A 17964-nucleotide genomic window follows, 5' to 3' on the forward strand; every position below is an offset into this window, starting at 1 on the left:
GCAGCAGTTATACCCCTGGGTAATGCACTTGAACACGTTTTGCGCATTAAGTTACACCTGAAAAATGCAAATTTAGGTTTATAGACGGTCAACATGGATCCAGCACTTTAGTTGCAAACTAAAAACCCCATTTATAATAATGGGATCAGATAGAGGGCGGGAAACTGAAAATCAGGAATTACCGGTCTCTCTGCCTTCGGCTACCTGTGTCCCAGACACTCCGAGGACACTTATCAATTCCTGGGCACCTCGTTTCTCGGGATCACTAGCACCCTGTCCGACCCACAGGTAGGTGGCAGAGGGAGTCTTCAGGACAAAGGCGTCATTGGAGTTCAGATTACCGGCAGTGGCGTCCACCTAGAGGAGACGCAGTTATTAACACAGCACAAGTTTATACATATAATATAATGACCAGAGAAAGAAAAGCAAAAAGGAGGAGGAGGAAGAGTGAACAGATGCACAAACTAATCTATAAAATCCAGAACATAAGATGTCTGATATTTTTATCTATCCATCTAATTATACTACTAGAACAGTTGCTCAGTCTGTCCCCTCGGTTCCTTACTTCCATATTATGTTCCCGATTGGCAATTAAGCCGTTGTTTCGGACTATAATTTGGTAAAAAGAAAAAGATATTGGCTGCATATTTTTCCAATTATTCATTGAAAGTAACTAGAAATAAAATGCATCCCGTTTGAATTAACAACAAAAGCAAAAAATTAATTCCAAAATCTCTGATAATGTGTTTTTAGCCCCCCCCCCCTTCATATAAAGCCAAACAGACCCCAAACATTGAAGCCAAGTATAAAGTTTTCCATAATCAGCTGTTTTAAATGTTCAAGTAATTAATTTGATCCTTATATAGTGAATCTCCGGAGAATCCCCTCCATATGGAGTTCTGCCCTTACAGTAAAGACTCCTTACCTCCACTGCTCTGGAGAACCCAGAAGATGACGCACGGACTTGGAAGAGACGCGTGTCCGCATCGGCCGCCTGACCACCATCCCTTGACGTGCCCCCTTTGTACACAATCAGCGGTTTCCCCCCGAACAAACTCAACAAATGGGCGGGTTCCTTGCCCTGGACGACTCGGACCTGGAAACGAGGGATGAAGAATGTAATCAGGGCCGGACCAGATCGTAAATACAAACACGCTGGGAATCCGGACCGCACGTTTCCCCATACAAGGGGGTACTTACTTACTTTACAATTTCTCACTTGGGAAATGCTCTTTTCACATAAAAGCACAAATCAAACTAAAAAAGGAGAAAGAGATACTAACAGGACTTACTAGTATACATTGTATGAAGCTCGCAAAAAAACTTTCTAAAGCCTCGAGGGGCACAGTGTACCCCTAATCTCAAAGTACTAACCAGGGCCGAAGCTAGGGTAGTGCGGCCGGTGCCATCGCACAGGGCACCACAGGTCAGGGGGCGATGTTTGGGCCTGTCACATTTCTGTTTATTATCATTCTTGCTTGTAGCTTCCTCTTCTTTCATCCCCAGCATCTCCTGGCCTCTCCTATCTCTTCCCTGGCCCTTCCCCATGAGGCATTGGCCCTCTCTCAGGTGCACTATATTATGTCCCTATTTATCCCCAGCATCTCCTGGCCTCTCCTATCTCTTCCCTGGCCCTTCCCCATGAGGCATTGGCCCTCTCTCAGGTGCACTATATTATGTCCCTATTTATCCCCAGCATCTCCTGACCTCCCCTATCTCTTCCCTGGCCCTTCCCCATGAGGCCATGACCCTCTCTCAGGTGCACTATATTATGTCCCTATTTATCCCCAGCATCTCCTGGCCTCCCCTATCTCTTCCCTGGCCCTTCCCCATGAGGCCATGGTCCTCTCTCAGGTGCACTATATTATGTCCCTATTTATCCCCAGCATCTCCTGGCCTCTCCTATCTCTTCCCTGGCCCTTCCCCATGAGGCATTGGCCCTCTCTCAGGTGCACTATATTATGTCCCTATTTATCCCCAGCATCTCCTGACCTCCCCTATCTCTTCCCTGGCCCTTCCCCATGAGGCCATGACCCTCTCTCAGGTGCACTATATTATGTCCCTATTTATCCCCAGCATCTCCTGGCCTCCCCTATCTCTTCCCTGGCCCTTCCCCATGAGGCCATGGTCCTCTCTCAGGTGCACTATATTATGTCCCTATTTATCCCCAGCATCTCCTGGCCTCTCCTATCTCTTCCCTGGCCCTTCTCCATGAGGCCATGGCCTTCTCTCAGGTGCACTATATTATGTCCCTATTTATCCCCAGCATCTCCTGGCCTCCCCTATCTCTTCCCTGGCCCTTCCCCATGAGGCATTGGCCCTCTCTCAGGTGCACTATATTATGTCCCTATTTATCCCCAGCATCTCCTGGCCTCCCCTATCTCTTCCCTGGCCCTTCCCCATGAGGCCGTGGCCCTCTCTCAGGTGCACTATATTATGTCCCTATTTATCCCCAGCATCTCCTGGCCTCCCCTATCTCTTCCCTGGCCCTTCCCCATGAGGCCATGGCCCTCTCTCAGGTGCACTATATTATGTCCCTATTTATCCCCAGCATCTCCTGGCCTCCCCTATCTCTTCCCTGGCCGGTCCCCATGAGGCCATGGCCCTCTCTCAGGTGCACTATATTATGTCCCTATTTATCCCCAGCATCTCCTGGCCTCTCCCATCTCTTCCCTGACCCTTCCCCATGAGGCCACGGCCCTTTTTTGGGTGCATTATGTCTCTTTGAAAAAGGAGGGGGGCACCAATGCTCTTTTTGGCACAGGGCACCAAAAAGTCTAGATATGGCTCTGGTACTATTAGAGAACAGTCGCAAAACACTTCCCTACAGCACTGGCAGGACAGATTCTGTATTTTGAATCTATAACAAATGGGACCCCCCCAAAAAACAGTTTCTGGATCAGAATGTTTAAAGGTTCTCACCAATCTTTAATGTTTAGTCACCGAATATAACCTGAAGCTAGTACATAACGAGAAAATAAATCATGCTTATTTGGATGCACAATGTCCTTCAGATGTTAAGTAAATTATATTCAGATTGTACGGCATAACCCCCATTCCCCTGCATGATCTCACGTCACATCCCTAATATTCAGGGCCTACAACATTTATCCAGACATGAAAACCCATCAGGACCCCAGAACACAGCCTCGGGTTTTAGTATTCTGCAAAGGTTTAGGGTCCGCTCAGCCGACCAGTTTCCATGACAGCTATTGTCAGAGTCACAAAAGTTTGAATAAAGGACTTCCAGCGGCCACTTCTGCAGCCATACCGGTCAGCAAGTGACCAGCTTATCAGGAAAGGGTCTGTAATAGGAAGACGCAGCACTAAACTAGGCACTGACCGTGTTTGAGCCGGGTATAATAAATGCTAGATGAGGACAGATTTCCTTCCTCGCACTGTGATCACGCACAAAGGACAACATGCAGGTTACACTCCGTGACCGCATGCAGGGGGAAGAAATTAAGAACTAGTGCCCTTCAATACATGTATGACACATGCGGGAGAGGTGGAACGCTCACGCACGGCCATGCAGAATACCTGGGTCCTTGAACCCTGTGGGGAGAGAAAATTTGAAGGTCTGATAAGAAAAAATTTAATAAAAATGCCAGCGCACAGGATTGCGGCGGATGCACCATAATTTGCCGTTGCAGCAGAGGGGCTCAATCTATCGCCAGTAGAGGGTGGTGAGGGGGCAACATGAAAGTCCTGTAGCTGACACTGCCAACGTATTGCTCAGGTACCCGAGTGCTACCTCAGTACCAGCTGCCCACAAGGCACCCTCTGCACAGCAGGATGTGGGTACGGAAGAGGGAGGAGCCATCTGGCCAACGCCTGAAGGGGACCAATCGGGGAGATTAAATCTTCTAAAGAGGGGAAAAGGAGGCGTTGCCCATTTCAACCAATCAGACTCAAAGTGGTGCAGGGGGTGGAGGTAATCAAACATCAAAACGGTAACAATATGATCACTTTGCATAAAATGCTCAGGGGCAGATGTATTAAGCTCTGGAGAGTGAAATATGACATTTAGGAGCAGATTGGCTGGAGCAGCATTTATCATACACTGTGTGATAACACTGGCTGTGTATGATAAACGATGCTCCAGCCAATCAGCTCCTGAGTGATAACACTGGCTGTGTATGATAAACGGTGCTCCAGCCAATCAGCTCCTGAGTGATAACACTGGCTGTGTATGATAAACGATGCTCCAGCCAATCAGCTCCTGAGTGATAACACTGGCTGTGTATGATAAACGGTGCTCCAGCCAATCAGCTCCTGAGTGATAACACTGGCTGTGTATGATAAACGGTGCTCCAGCCAATCAGCTCCTGAGTGATAACATTCGCTGTGTATGATAAACGGTGCTCCAGCCAATCAGCTCCTGAGTGATAACATTCGCTGTGTATGATAAACGGTGCTCCATCCAATCAGCTCCCAACTGTCATTTTTCAGACAGGTGAGTGGCTGGATGTTTATCACTCTCCACAGCTTAGTACATCTGCCCGTCAGCCCCTCTAGCTTCAGTCACATCATTGATTACATACAGGAGTGCCACCTTCCATGTGCCAGCCATACTAGGAGGAAGTGGCATTACGTAACCCTCCTGCAGATACAGACCAGACCAGCCTGCACAGCTCACACCGAATACGCTCCCCGAGGGCTTGTCAACATTAGATCTCCCAGTGGCTCAGCCAGAAATTCAGGTTAATAGAAAGCGTGACAGCATTAACCCCGTCAGTAGTGGACTCTTCTACGCTGGATTTCATTTGGTTTCTCACAATAAGCAGCTTACGTGTGTTAATGATAAACTGCGTGCAACATTTTACCAACGTCACTTTTGCGCAAAATTACCCAAATAATAAAATATGTGACTGGGCGCTAGCATTGCTTTCTGCAGCGATTTGCCGTAATGCAAGGTTCGGAATTAAATCGCATCTTGCTCGGTATGTAATGTGTATTATTTGCAGTTGCACAAAAAAGTAAAAATTTAAAAAAATTTGCCTCCACCCCGTGTGTTCCGGTGCAGGCTGGATAAACGGAAAAGGAGGCGATGATCTAAGGCTATAAAATGACAAAACCGTCCCAGTCTATGGAATTCAGCCGTCAGTGTTACTAGTGACTGGGTGTAATATCAGTAATCACCTGCACAGGGCCACCCCCCAGCTCCTCGTCCAGCTGGGCGCTCAGGAAGGCGGAGGCCGCTATCTCGTCCTTGGTCGAATCCAGCCCTTGCCTGGAACATGAGAGACATCGGTCAGTGACAAATCTCCGCTGAGCCTCAATCACAAACAAAACGGTGACACAATGACGAATACAACGGCGGCTTCTCCAGTGCGCAATCCGGGACCAAGTTCCGCCTATAATTATCCCAATCATTCCCCGTGCCCGAGGCAGCACCCGTTGGCTCAACGTTTGATATTGGCATAATTAGGAAAGAGATTATGCACCGACAGATAACACTATTACTCTGCATTAACAAACAACTGGTCGGTAACATCAGCCCCACAAGTGCCAGGACCCCCTGCTCCCTCAAACAGATCCCCTAATACGGTTCCTAAATTTGCCAAGATCTTTTCAACCTACATAAAATCCCCCCCCCCCAAAAAAAAAAAAAAAAAAAAAACACAACAACCACCAAGGTTTAACACCAGATAATGGTTTTAAAGGATATCCATGGCCGAGCACAGATGGTTACATCAAAAGAGCAAGGTACTAATTAAGTCACCTGTGCCAAAGCATGGATATCCTTAAAACCTGGACTGTTAGAGTACAGAGTTTGGGAACCTTTGGTTTAATAATTAACCCACTTCTCACAATAATGTCACAATACCCATTTACTATTCTTGGTAGACTTCACTGTGACGCTACTAATATACCTGCACTCATTATATAAATATAATAAACACACTCATTATATATAAATATAATATATGCTCATTTCTCCGCAGGACTTTGTTACATCAGTTTAGTAACTATTAGGACAAAGCTCCCAAGTCGCAAAATAAAATGTGGAATTTATCCCAAAACGATTAATACGATAACCGTTCTAGCCGCCCTATAATACTGTACATCATCGATTAAATGTATAAACAGATATAATGACAAACCCATTAGATCCCAGTATATAACCATCTACCAATCTATACAAGACAGGTGATACCAGGGTATTACGTCCCCATACTGCCGGGGGCAATAGCTTCCCACTGCGCTAGCGCAGAAATACCAGAATCATCGTCCTAATTACCAGGTGTAGATAATTTGGCCCTTTTTGCCGCCATGGCTGTAATTGTATAAAACGATGTAACTGTCTCCGCCGTAGAACTGTCCATAATGCGATTTAGACACCGGCACTTTCTCCGATGCTTCAATGCGCCAAATCTGCAATACAGAAGTTACAAGATGTGAGGGAGAGATGCCCAAAGCTTAGACAGAGGCAATGACTGAGGAAAAGCAGAATATGGACACAGTTTTGTGCAGATTGTGTTATGCAAAGTAGTAACTAGAGTAAGAAATCTATAGCAGCATAATCTGCAGCTAAATGGACACTTTAGCTATCGGTCAGTGACTTATATCTGTCAGTGTGTACTCAGCATAAGTTACAAATCGCCAAACACTGAAAGAGATCAGATGCGGATTTCCATGTGATCCGTTTTAGTGTAACATGGGGCTTTGCTGCTCTCTGGTGGACAGAAGAAGAACTACAATCAAATTACATTAATTTTATGGGAGTCTATTCTATAAACTAAAATGTTAAAAAAGTTATTACAGTATGGTCCAAATTTTTTCAGGTGTCCTGTGAGTCTTAAGTTTTATTTAGGGTACTAAGAAATTAGGGGGAGAGGTCACTGGACTCTGCAATCTGGCTGGACCAAAATGCAATATATAGCACCTATCCTTGTGTATCAATGCCTATTTCCCTATAGAGTGTAAGCATGCGAGCAGGGCCTTCCTACCTATATATCTGTCTGTTATTACCCAGTTTTGTTCCATTAAGGTTTAGAATTGCGAAGCGAAAAGGAATATATGTTGCGCTATATAAGAAACGGTTAATAAATAAATTGGAGGAGATAGTCTACTGTTAAGTACTAACAAAAACCAGACGTCACCGGTATTCGGCCGTACATTCATACATTGCACTTTATCCGGCTTTATAAACCGCATGAGTTAGGTGTTTATAGGTGGTCTCCATTGAGAACCGCAGTCACACAGTAGTCACCCCACCCCAGCACTCACCTGTTTATCGCCAGACCCGTCATCCACCATTCCGTGCTGAGCCGCCATGGCCGAGGACTCGTGTAGCGAGCTGACGTCGAAGGGAACGTTCTCGATCTTGGCAATGTGGTTGGAGATATAGGCGATGCCCATGCCTTCCGTTTGGTCCTTGTCCCGCCAGTTCTTGAAGAACTGTTTGAACAGCGGCGTCTCTCCAGACTCTGGGAGAACTTGTACCTGACGGGACATCACAAAATAACGCCGATGAACACATGGTCTGCACCTCAGAAGTAAGGTGGGTACTCTGAATACTAAGGCTCCCCACTCACTAGTTTTGCATGGGGGGGGGGGAACTTTTTAAACCTCCAGCGCCACCTTGTGGAGTAGGGAGCATTAAAAAAAAAAAAATTGTGGGAACTGACCCCGTGAGTTAGATCGTTACCTGGGTTTGCTTGGGATATCCCATTTTGGAGATAAACTCTGTGGATGTTTTCAAGGCCTCTTTCTTTTCCTCCAAGTTGGCATTTTTACCTGGACAGGTGATGGGATAACATGAGAAACGCGACAACTGTGCAGAGTTCTAAGATGCTAAATAACGATTACATACATGATACAGGGCGTTCATAGCAAGTGATGCCAAAGATAAGAATTGCGCATGTAGTGATCAGAGGCTGAGTGTTCACCGACCTCCCATTGTCATCGCGCAGAACAGAGCTCCAACACCCAAATCCTTCGGGGAATCTCAGTTCCACCAACTGTCTCACAAAGCTCCGCTCAATGCAGAAACTGCTCATCCGCACGTTGAGACCGCCAAAGGACCCCCAAGCTGTCTGCTGAATGGTGCATATCCAGGATGTATAAAAATCACTATGCTCCATTCTATAGCACTTGGGGCTATTCCTGGTTACGGTTTCAAAAGATGCTCTGCATAGTGTATCACAGTAAACAGAATTCTGCAGAACATTGCTCTGTTCCAAACACTAAGGGCCTGATTCAGACCTGCTCGCAAGCACATAGCGCTCGCAAGCGGGTCGATTGTGTAACAGTGCGCATGCGCACTGCACGTGCGCGAGCTCCGGAGCGAGCGCAAAAAGCACTCGCAACAAACGGGGTGGCTGTCTTTGTTGATCGACAGCTCGCCCAGTTTTGTAGGCGGGGAGGGGGGGGTGGCCGGGCAAACGCCTGCCGTTTGTGGGCGGCCCTACTGACATCACTCGTGATGTCAGTAGGTGGACTTTAGAGCAGGAAGTCCACTGGGGCTTGCGGCCATGAGATACACGCTAGGACGATCGATCGCCCAGCCAATCCGCCATCCTATCAGATGATCGGAAAGTGCATATACTCTTTCCAATCGTTGGCCCGATGTCACAACTGGGCGGGCATTTACATGTGCCCGCCAAGATGTGATGTCAGTCACCCGTGGCATCTGCAGCAAGCGTACAGGCGGTCGGCTGACTGCCCCTACACACGGCACGATGTGCCGAAATGTCTAGAGATATATCTGCCATCGGCTGTCTGTACACACCGGCCAGCATTAGGCCCCGGGTGCAATATATTTGAGGTGGAATCATTTCAAGCAACATCTCCCTACTCCCCACAACAGGGGTAAATTACAAAAACACGTCCCCCCTCCACCCACCCAGGACAAACCTTTCCATACGAAGATCTTTCCATCGGAGCCGTGATCCAGGATGAAACAGTCATCGGAGTTGAGGGCGGACTGTGTGAACGGGTTTTCATCAGCAACCAGAGACACAGACATGGCTCCACCGCTATTGGAGACCTGGGAATAGGGAAATGGAATATTACTCCAAGAGGAATATCTGACAATTACAGAGAGGCAATGGCCTACAGACGCAGGAAATACAGGATGCCGGTGGCATGAGATCAAGCATTAACTCCATCCAATACGATGCCAGCCCTACCCGCCACATCATCAATATCCACTGTGGTGCCAGCCCTACCCACCCATATAACCAATATTCACAATGGCACCAACCTACCGTCATTTTACTAAGAGCCACACTGGCACCAGCCTTACCCACCATATTAATAACCCCCTTGGTATTACCTCTGCCCATCTATCCTGCCATAAATATCAATATATACAACTCCAAACGGAAAATCTTCAGATCCGAAGTGTATGTTACATTGAACGCGTTTCGCTCACAGTACTAAGTGTTAACTCACAGGGGTGTAACAGCTAAAAAGGATGACGGCCTCTCCCCCTCCGTATAACGGTAAGTTAATATGAACGGTTTGTATGTATTCAGCCCGCTGTCCAGCGCAGACCCAACAAATCGGTTGACAAGCAGACAGTTAGCGGGGGATTACGGGGTGCGCAGATACAGCTTCCTAACTAGCGCTGGGTCAGTATGTGGACATACTGTATAGGAAAAATAATAAACACTGCAACAGGGCTGCCGTACAGCTCGTGATAAACTGGACCTCAGAGGGTCCCCGCTATGGTCTTCAGGAGATTCTCGGGTTTGGAATAATCAACTTGCGCAAAACTGCATATTATGGTTATTAAACCCAATTAGAGTAAGTGACTCCACCCATAAAGTCAGCACTTTCTTACACCCCACCCAATCAATGGCAGAAAGCCCCTTGTACATCACTGCCCCACCCCAGACTTGGTACGTTCATACGCTTCCATAACACAGTAGCTGGTGCGTTACTGGTTCATTTAAAAACGGATACACAACACATTCGCCGTCTGTTCCAAGGCGGAATCTGCTACAGTAAATCTGGTTCCAGCCTCTCCAGTTATACATACAGGACCCAGTATGGACCAGTAACAAGACGGGAACCCCAGACTACCATTACTACTATATAGGGACACCAATGTAAGAAGCTGCCGCCGTGCCCTGTACATCCCAACACTCTATCCCGTTTTATTCCAGCGTCCCATTCTGCGGACGTCATACGTTTCCTATGATAATACCGCAAACAAAACACGTTCTACAGCCTCTAAAATCTCAGCTTGTACAAAGCATAAATGGTGGCTAACTGAATTGCAAAGAGTTCTAACAAAACTTTCCTTTAGCGCCCCATGTTATAAACGTATGAGAGATACTTTGTTAGTTACTTTGTAAAGCTTGGCAAGTTTCCTATTTGTAGCATCAGCTTTGAGGTCATCAGAGGGTCCCTCGGGCAGATCCGGCTTCTCTCCCAGAACCTGGAATAACAGAGGGAAAGGTTAATGGATTCCACCTCACAGGCCCATAGCCTCAGTACTGCAATTCTCAGACATCAGATTAAACACCGCAACCCACAACTCGCCAGCTTTTGATGAACTACAAGTCCCAGTAAGCATCGGCAGAGCCCACATTCCTGACCACTAGCCGCATTTTGTCCTAGGAAAGGTTGGCAGATCGTTCATTCATCCGCAGACCAATGTCCCTCTAATCTGTGGCCATGACTATATGTACGGGAAGGAGATGCAGCCTCCGGTAAATAGCAGTTTTCCACCTATGAGCTGGTGTCGTGTGGTCTATATCGTGCTGGCGCTGTTATTCTGCAGAGCATAATGAGGCCCCTGATAGATCCCGTGACACCTTCATAACAAAGAATGACTGAGTGTGGGCTTATCATACGTATGCCTTCATCATTACCAGAAGTGTCCAGCAGGTGTCTCACTTCCTGAGCTTATGATGGTTTCTCCCCCACTGCCAGGCACAGTCTGGATGTCACTCTCACTCTGGGGGCCTGATTCAGAGCCGGACGCTATTTGCGGATGCTCGTTCAGAAAAATGGGCTGGCTATTTAAATTGAGCGCTCGCTGTTTGCGGTCTGTTGACGCCTCTATGTCTGAGCGAGCGAACAAAACATGCGCTCGCTATTCTGTAAAGACGCCCCTTGGCCGCTCGCATCATACGTCATCTCCGCTATTTTGATTAATCGAGTACATCGAAAGGCGAATGAACTGCTCGCAGTGCTTGTGGTAGGATTTTCCTACCGCAATCATGCGAGCAGTTCAGGCTAAAATACAACCAAGTGACGTGGTCGATGACGCTGCTTTGTTAATTATGCACACCCTTAAAAACACCCGTTTTGATGTTTTGGCACGCCTGCGTTCGGATCAGCACTCCCCGTTTTCAAGCACCTTCCCCTGTTACCACCCACAAACGCCTCATCCTGTCACTCAAATTAGCAGGCACACGCTATTTTGCGAGCACACGATTTCCGACCGCACTGACTGGTTGGCGCATGCGCATTACGACCCATACGCATATGTGCGAACATCGCTCGGAGCGAACGAGCGGCCGCTTACGAGCGGCTCCGAAACAGGCCCAGTGTCCTTTATGTATGGAAGTATCGCTACACAGTGCTACTACTTAGGTTATTCCCAGATTATTATTCAGTAGAACAAATGAAAGTGGGTATTTGTGACAGGACAGAATGATCAGGTCCAAGGACAAAAGTAATTTGACTCCATATTAGCAACAGGTAAGGTCTAAAAGGGGTTTATTTACTAAAGTGCTGGTTTCTAGAAGGGATGTTGCCCATAGCAACCAGATTCTAGCCATTAAGTTAATAAAGTAGAAACTGATTAGTTGCTATGGGCATCTCCACTTCTAAAAACCCGCACTTTTGCACATATATCCCTAAAAATTGTCCCGGCTAGTCAGCTCTGACAAGGGTCTAAGACCCCCACTGTAACCTCTGCACTCAGGCGATGCTCTGTTACTGTAGATGACAGCAGGGGCAGAACTATGGGAGACAATGGAGGCGCCTGCCGCCGCGCTCCAGCACTGAAGGGGCGCCTCCTCCATTGCCCACAATATATTTACCCCACTTAGAGCTGTAACTATGTACCTGGAGTGTACCGTCATGGCCGCCCAATACATGGCACCTCTTCCCGGCACCTGAGAAGCCACCGTACACTAGTGGGGAGCTCCGTGTTAGACCATTAGATACTGCCTCAGTCTATCTATAGCCTGTCCCTAACTCACTGGTGTCGCTATTCTATTCTATTGTCAATGCGACACGTCCGGCGCCCTCCCACAACTCTGTCGCACTCCTCCGTGGTATGCCTATATCCTGTGCGCAACTGCGGCTGTATCTGCTTGTGAAAACATTACAGTGCGTCTGGGATGAACTTACACCACAGGCTGCCAGTACTTTCATAAGAGACAAATTCCCCCAGAACCCCCCCCGCGAGACTACAATATGGGTTTAAGTGAGGGCGGCAGATTTGGCGATCTTAAATAACGTATCACTACCTTTAATAATGTAGGCGAGGGGGAGAGACTAAACGTAAAAAAGTCATACGTGGTCTTTGAGGAAGTTTCATGTAACAGGATACGACCAACGCAAGAGGCCAAATCACTTCCAGATGTTGGAATGTCTCAGCCCCCCCCGGGCGAGATTTTATCTGGAGTACGTTTGTTAGAGACTCTTCTTCCCGGTCACCAGTCTGTGGCGCAGTAATGCTGCAGAACCATCGAAGTTTATGCTGTATGTCTCTCATCTGTCACTTTTGCCCGGTGTGACCCCCATCGTATACAGAAGGCTGCATAGACTGTTTACATGCGGGGCCCTCTAACGTCTGACGGTTACTACTCAGTGCTGTACGATCATCACTACTAGGTCTTTCCAATTGTAGAGTTCTACCGATCATGCCGGCGCTATACAATTGTTAGCGCTAGTAAAAACGATCAAATGTCAGGAAATTTTCTAAAAGCCACTCTGAGATCGAGAGAGACATCCCAGCCGTACGCAATTAATTTTAATGATGAACCACGGTTCCAAAATGGTGCATTAAAATAAAGTTATGACCACGTCAAATCTTTCCCACAAGTTACTTTATTTCCCCAAAGCCTGAATCAAAATTTTTATAGGGTTTAACTGAAATAATCAAATATTTCATTAACAAACAGCCCTTTTAAAAAAGGGACTTAAATGTTATAGAAATGGTTTTATACTTTTTTTTATGTATATTAGAGAACCAGAGGTCTTGCGATTTGCAGGAGAGAGATCACCTCCCAAAGACTGATCTTACCCCAGGAGAAAGAACTAGGAGACGGAAGCTGGACTGGATGACCGGACAGTATATTGTCTAAGTTTATTGGAGAGTCGGAATATGCCTGCACCTATAGGCGGCTGCAAGACAAGAGTGTGCAAAATGCCTATATGATCACTAGTGTGCCCAATGTGTTGCTTGCTGAACCACTATACTATACACTGACAGGGAGAAACGAGGGAGGTCACAGGTTGTAAAGGAACAAACACACACACACACACACACACACACACACTCACTTGCCCCCATATAAAGCTGTGATTACCTACATTTAGCTTCAGATATTTCTACGTTAATTTGTAGGACAGCACCTGAATCATTTTTTCGCGCTCCATCCCCTCTTCCACCACGTAGACTTTGGCGCGGCCGTGACGCTCGTTGTCCCGGATATCTTTGGCGACACTTGTAGCTTTCAGCTTCTCAAACCTGTTGGCCTTTGACCCGCACCACTGGTAGATTTCCTGCAATCGCCGAAGGACAAGTTACAGATCTGGTGTAAACGCCCCAATGGCCAACCGATCGTCACCACACACAAACCGCATTGCTCTCGCAAAACAGAATACAAAGAGAAGTCACTGAAAGTTTCGTTTGTGTTTACAGAATAAAGGGTCTATATACTAAGCCTTGGAGAGATATCAAGTGGATTGTGATAAAGTACCAGCCAATCAGCTCCTGTCATTTTTCAAACAGCTTGTAAAGTGACAGTAAGGAGCTGATTGGTTGGTACTTTATCCCTCCCCATGGCTACATACATAGACCTCCAAGTTATTTATTCATTTATTTATTTTTTTAAATGGGTGAAATCAATTAGATTGTATTATAGTCCCTTGGAAAGTATGTACTAATTTATATCTTTCATTTACAGGAATAGTTTAGCAGGTCCTGGCAGGTACAGATATATCCAGGAACTCCGCCGGTCGCGACAATCCGATGACCTGGCGTAGAGGCCCTGAACGCCTCAGTGTCAGATCACTTCTGCCAAGGAGAGACCAGAGCGACACTGAGGGCGATCGGCAGGATTCCGGGCGATGTATCGGGCAGGACGATGCTAAATACAGATATACTATTACCTGAAGAGTCAGATGCAACATTGTTATTGTACAGACTTCTACTGAAATTAAACCAATAGGAAATTGAATATATTACATGGAGAAGTAACACTTCAATCTTTTATCTGCCTTCCAGGTAACGCAAACAGATTCATTACAGGAAAGAGATTTGTTAGACGCCTGTTGACAGAGGACATGTGTAGAACATACGCTGTAATTACAGCTTCACCACAACCTTTAATTAACAACCCATTAAATGACAGAGCGGAAAATACTTACATCACCCAGATCAAGGATGAAGCAATCGCCCTGGTTGAAGCTCGACCAAGAGACTTGGACCTCTGTGGCCCTGGCCAAGCGTCGGCCTTTCACCTGGAGCAGTCGCTGCACATTCACATCATTAGGAACCACGTGTGTGAAACCTGAGGCTACTCCACCAGCCTGAGAGCAGAGTACAAGGAAACATGGGGGAAGAGTAACAAATACAGGGTGACAGGACTACTCTGTGCTGCTGGGGACCCTGCTCCTCCCACTATACAACTCAGTCTGTGGCTTCCTGCTGCCTCCATTCCCCTCCTCACATCAGGTCACTGCCCCTGTCACATGCAGCCCTGTCCTCACTAACACATCACTCATCTCCTGATATACTCTGTGCTGCTGGGGACCCTGCTCCTCCCACTATATAACTCTGTCCTGTTACAGAATGCTTCAGCTTTTTTACTCTAGTTAATCATTGCTTCAATTTCAATATTCAGAGATGCCCCTATACATTATTTGGAACATCCCCCCAGGGGGTTAAGGTGGGGAGGGCCACAGAGTTTCCATGAACGGTGCATCGTGCAGCTTTATATAAAGGACATTATGTAAAGTGAGGACATTATGTGGTACAATTAATCAGAATATAAATCATTGAGCCCCTTCCCCACCAATCAATTAGGATATCTAGATTTCTAGAAGAGCTGGATAAAACACTCTTCATTACCTTGTACTTGAGGCCAGATTTAAAGTAACCCAGGAAAGCCGATGACTCGAACCCTTGGACCTCGCGGTTCTGGATGGGTTTCCCCCCCAGGTGATCGTCCATCTGGACAGTGAAGATCGCCGCAGATCCGCTTTCATCCTGAGTACACTCATCGCCTGCATAGAAGATGGATGTATGAGGCCACAGTCACCCATATAAGAAAAACACGTATACATGGGAGTGGTCTGTTCATACGGTCACATTAGCGCAGTCGAGGAACATAACCAGCTGTCCGCCGATGCCCCATGTGAGACTGGCAAAACACTTATTTAATCCCATAGTGGAAATGTTTTTCACATTAACCAGAACGGCCGCTAGATCACAGAAGAGAAGTGATCCAGAATGTGGGCTGCAGCCGTCCAATAAGGATCGGTCAGGGTTATAGATGTAAACGAGGAGGTTCCCACAGGTCATGTAAACCAGCAAGCGATTGTCCTCTGTTATCAGTGTTTGACCCGGCTTCTGCCCCGACGAACCCTCCTGACACTTTCTTACAGAAATTTCCGAAGGTTACATGGGGTGGGGGCGATATCAGTTCGCTCTAAAGCCCCCACTCTTATCGCAGTGTTCCGTAAGGCAATAAAAGAGGAGCAGATGGCATATTTGGCTTCCAGCCGCGGAGGGTTTATCCTCACAACAGGGGTGAGAAGATTTGGAAAATTTGCACTAAGATTAAACCATTTAGCTGCGTTATCTTTAATCAGAAAGACGCTCGTCCTGTCTTCCAAGTGAATTAAGACTATTGTGATAGGGGCGCTTGTAGACTACACACGCTGCAGCCCTGTAGCCGATAGAATAGCCAACTGGCCCCATATCGCAGCGTGTTGCCCCCAAACCTACCCCGATGTTCTCTATGGAGGGGAGATGTATCCTAAATCTTTCCAACATTATTGGGCACAGTGACTGGAAGCGGAGGGCACACGTCCGCCATCAGCCTGTGGGTGAGGTCGCCCCGCCATCAGCCTGTGGGTGAGGTCGCCCCGCCATCACCCTGTGGGTGAGGTCGCCCCGCCATCACCCTGTGGGTTTAAGTCAACTTCTGCCCATACCAACAGGTTAATTTCATGCCAGGAACGACCAAGACTCCACATATGGCTCACAGGGAATTTGGTCCCCCCCAGAGTGTGGGCCATCTCGTGGTAGCAGGACGGTGCGTGGCCACTTCAAGTGTCACAATATAACGTTCAGACTATACACAGAGAGAGTTCACTGACCCAGCCAGAAGTGCAGGTCATACTGTAAGTTCCCCGAGCGCTGTTTTATGGTATTCAGGACGATGTAGGCATCTCCGGTGAAGAAGGACCCGTACTGGTTCTTTGGAACGGCCACAAGATCAAACTTCTCGATCCTCCATATCTGGAGGCCGGGGGCTTTGCCGGCCTTCTCAAACTCTGGGTGATCAACCACCATTTCTGAAGGCTAAACAAAAGGAAAACAAGATAAAAAGGCGTCAGGAGCTGTAACTACATAGTGCATTAATGACGACTGTTAGAGGAACATTAACAATCAGTTGCAAATTCTACAACAATCCCCGTAATATAGACGTACGGTTTTCTGTCTGCTGACTGACAAACGCACCATCCATACACAACTCACTTCACCGGATCACAACGTGCATAGAAGACAGAAATTCATAATACAGCCTTATAATGAGACATGAGAGCGGGTGGGGCCATTTACTTGCTGCTATACAGTATAAAGGAGGAGGTTACAGGGAAGACATCTGGACGCAGCACAGAGCCGGCCTCGACCAATTTGATGCCCTAGGCAAGATTCTGGCTGGTGGTCTCACCAAATGGACATGCCCCGTGACAGTGGGTGCCTAGGGAGGCAGAGGGTGTTTGGGTCTCCAGCCTCTCTTTAACAAGTACTCATAATTTACTTACCTTTATCGTCTTCCCTCCGCTATGAATGATGCAGCGGGGACCTGGGGTCATGCCGTTGGCGCTGGGCTGTACAGGCTTTCTGCTGCCTGTCATAATTAACAGGCAAAGGTGCAGTATTGCCGGAAAAGCCCGTACATCCCATCGGAGGACCGCCAGAGTCAGTCAGGACTTCTGAAATCTGGAGCTGGCGCTGCGGAGCTTAGATGTCCAGCCTGCCCAGTTTCCCCAAGGATTTTCCAGATGCCCACAGGTATTCGCCTATGCCTGGCTCTGGCGGCACAGAGATATTTCACTGGCTCTATCCTGAAAATCTACAACAGGTGGAGGACAAACAGCGGAATTGTGTCATTATCCCTAATTATTCATCATGAATCGTCCAGTTTGCTTATCTGAGAGACAACAAAACCTGCTGTTAGAATACCGTACATTCTGCGCAGCCGTGGGCAGGGGACACTTATAAGGTCACACAAGGAAATGTCTAACAGTAAGGCGTCGGAGCTAACGCAAGGGAGGGGCAATGCGTATCAGGTCATGAGTCATCTGCGCAGCCGGGTCACATTTAGGCTCTGAGTTACATCCCGCCCCTAGCATGATGGGAAAGGACCCCCCTCGCCATTAGCCCCCATAACCAGGGATGCTTTACCCTCACACTGAGCCATGCGACTCAGTGCCATTACTACCCTCCAAACACAAGAGCCAGGTAGTCAGGATGCTTCTCCCTCCTGTAATACAGGCGTCACTGAGTGGGGTCTGCGGCCAGACAGAAGA

General features: G+C 47.4%; 1 protein-coding gene across 4 annotated transcripts in view; it reads right to left on the reverse strand.

The window, feature by feature from the left end:
* GSN (gelsolin) overlaps nt 1-17964 on the reverse strand; it is an 82779-nt gene that overhangs the window by 4143 nt on the left and 60672 nt on the right. For 3 of the 4 annotated variants that reach the window (XM_088453587.1, XM_088453586.1, XM_088453584.1), the window contains 13 exons: nt 16525-16729; nt 15272-15426; nt 14569-14730; nt 13552-13701; nt 10304-10393; nt 8863-8995; nt 7655-7743; nt 7234-7449; nt 6245-6378; nt 5143-5233; nt 3541-3555; nt 926-1096; nt 183-357 (listed from right to left, as the gene is read on the reverse strand). In XM_088453587.1, coding sequence (XP_088309713.1) covers nt 183-357; nt 926-1096; nt 3541-3555; nt 5143-5233; nt 6245-6378; nt 7234-7449; nt 7655-7743; nt 8863-8995; nt 10304-10393; nt 13552-13701; nt 14569-14730; nt 15272-15426; nt 16525-16720 — 1777 coding nt within the window. In that variant the 5' untranslated portion in view covers nt 16721-16729. The remainder of the gene's footprint in view (nt 1-182; nt 358-925; nt 1097-3540; nt 3556-5142; nt 5234-6244; nt 6379-7233; nt 7450-7654; nt 7744-8862; nt 8996-10303; nt 10394-13551; nt 13702-14568; nt 14731-15271; nt 15427-16524; nt 16730-17964) is intronic. The other variant, XM_088453585.1, reaches the window with a different exon arrangement.

The sequence above is a fragment of the Taudactylus pleione genome, unplaced genomic scaffold (assembly GCF_031769625.1).
Source record: "Taudactylus pleione unplaced genomic scaffold, aTauple2 ptg000583l, whole genome shotgun sequence".
NCBI lineage: Eukaryota > Metazoa > Chordata > Amphibia > Anura > Myobatrachidae > Taudactylus > Taudactylus pleione.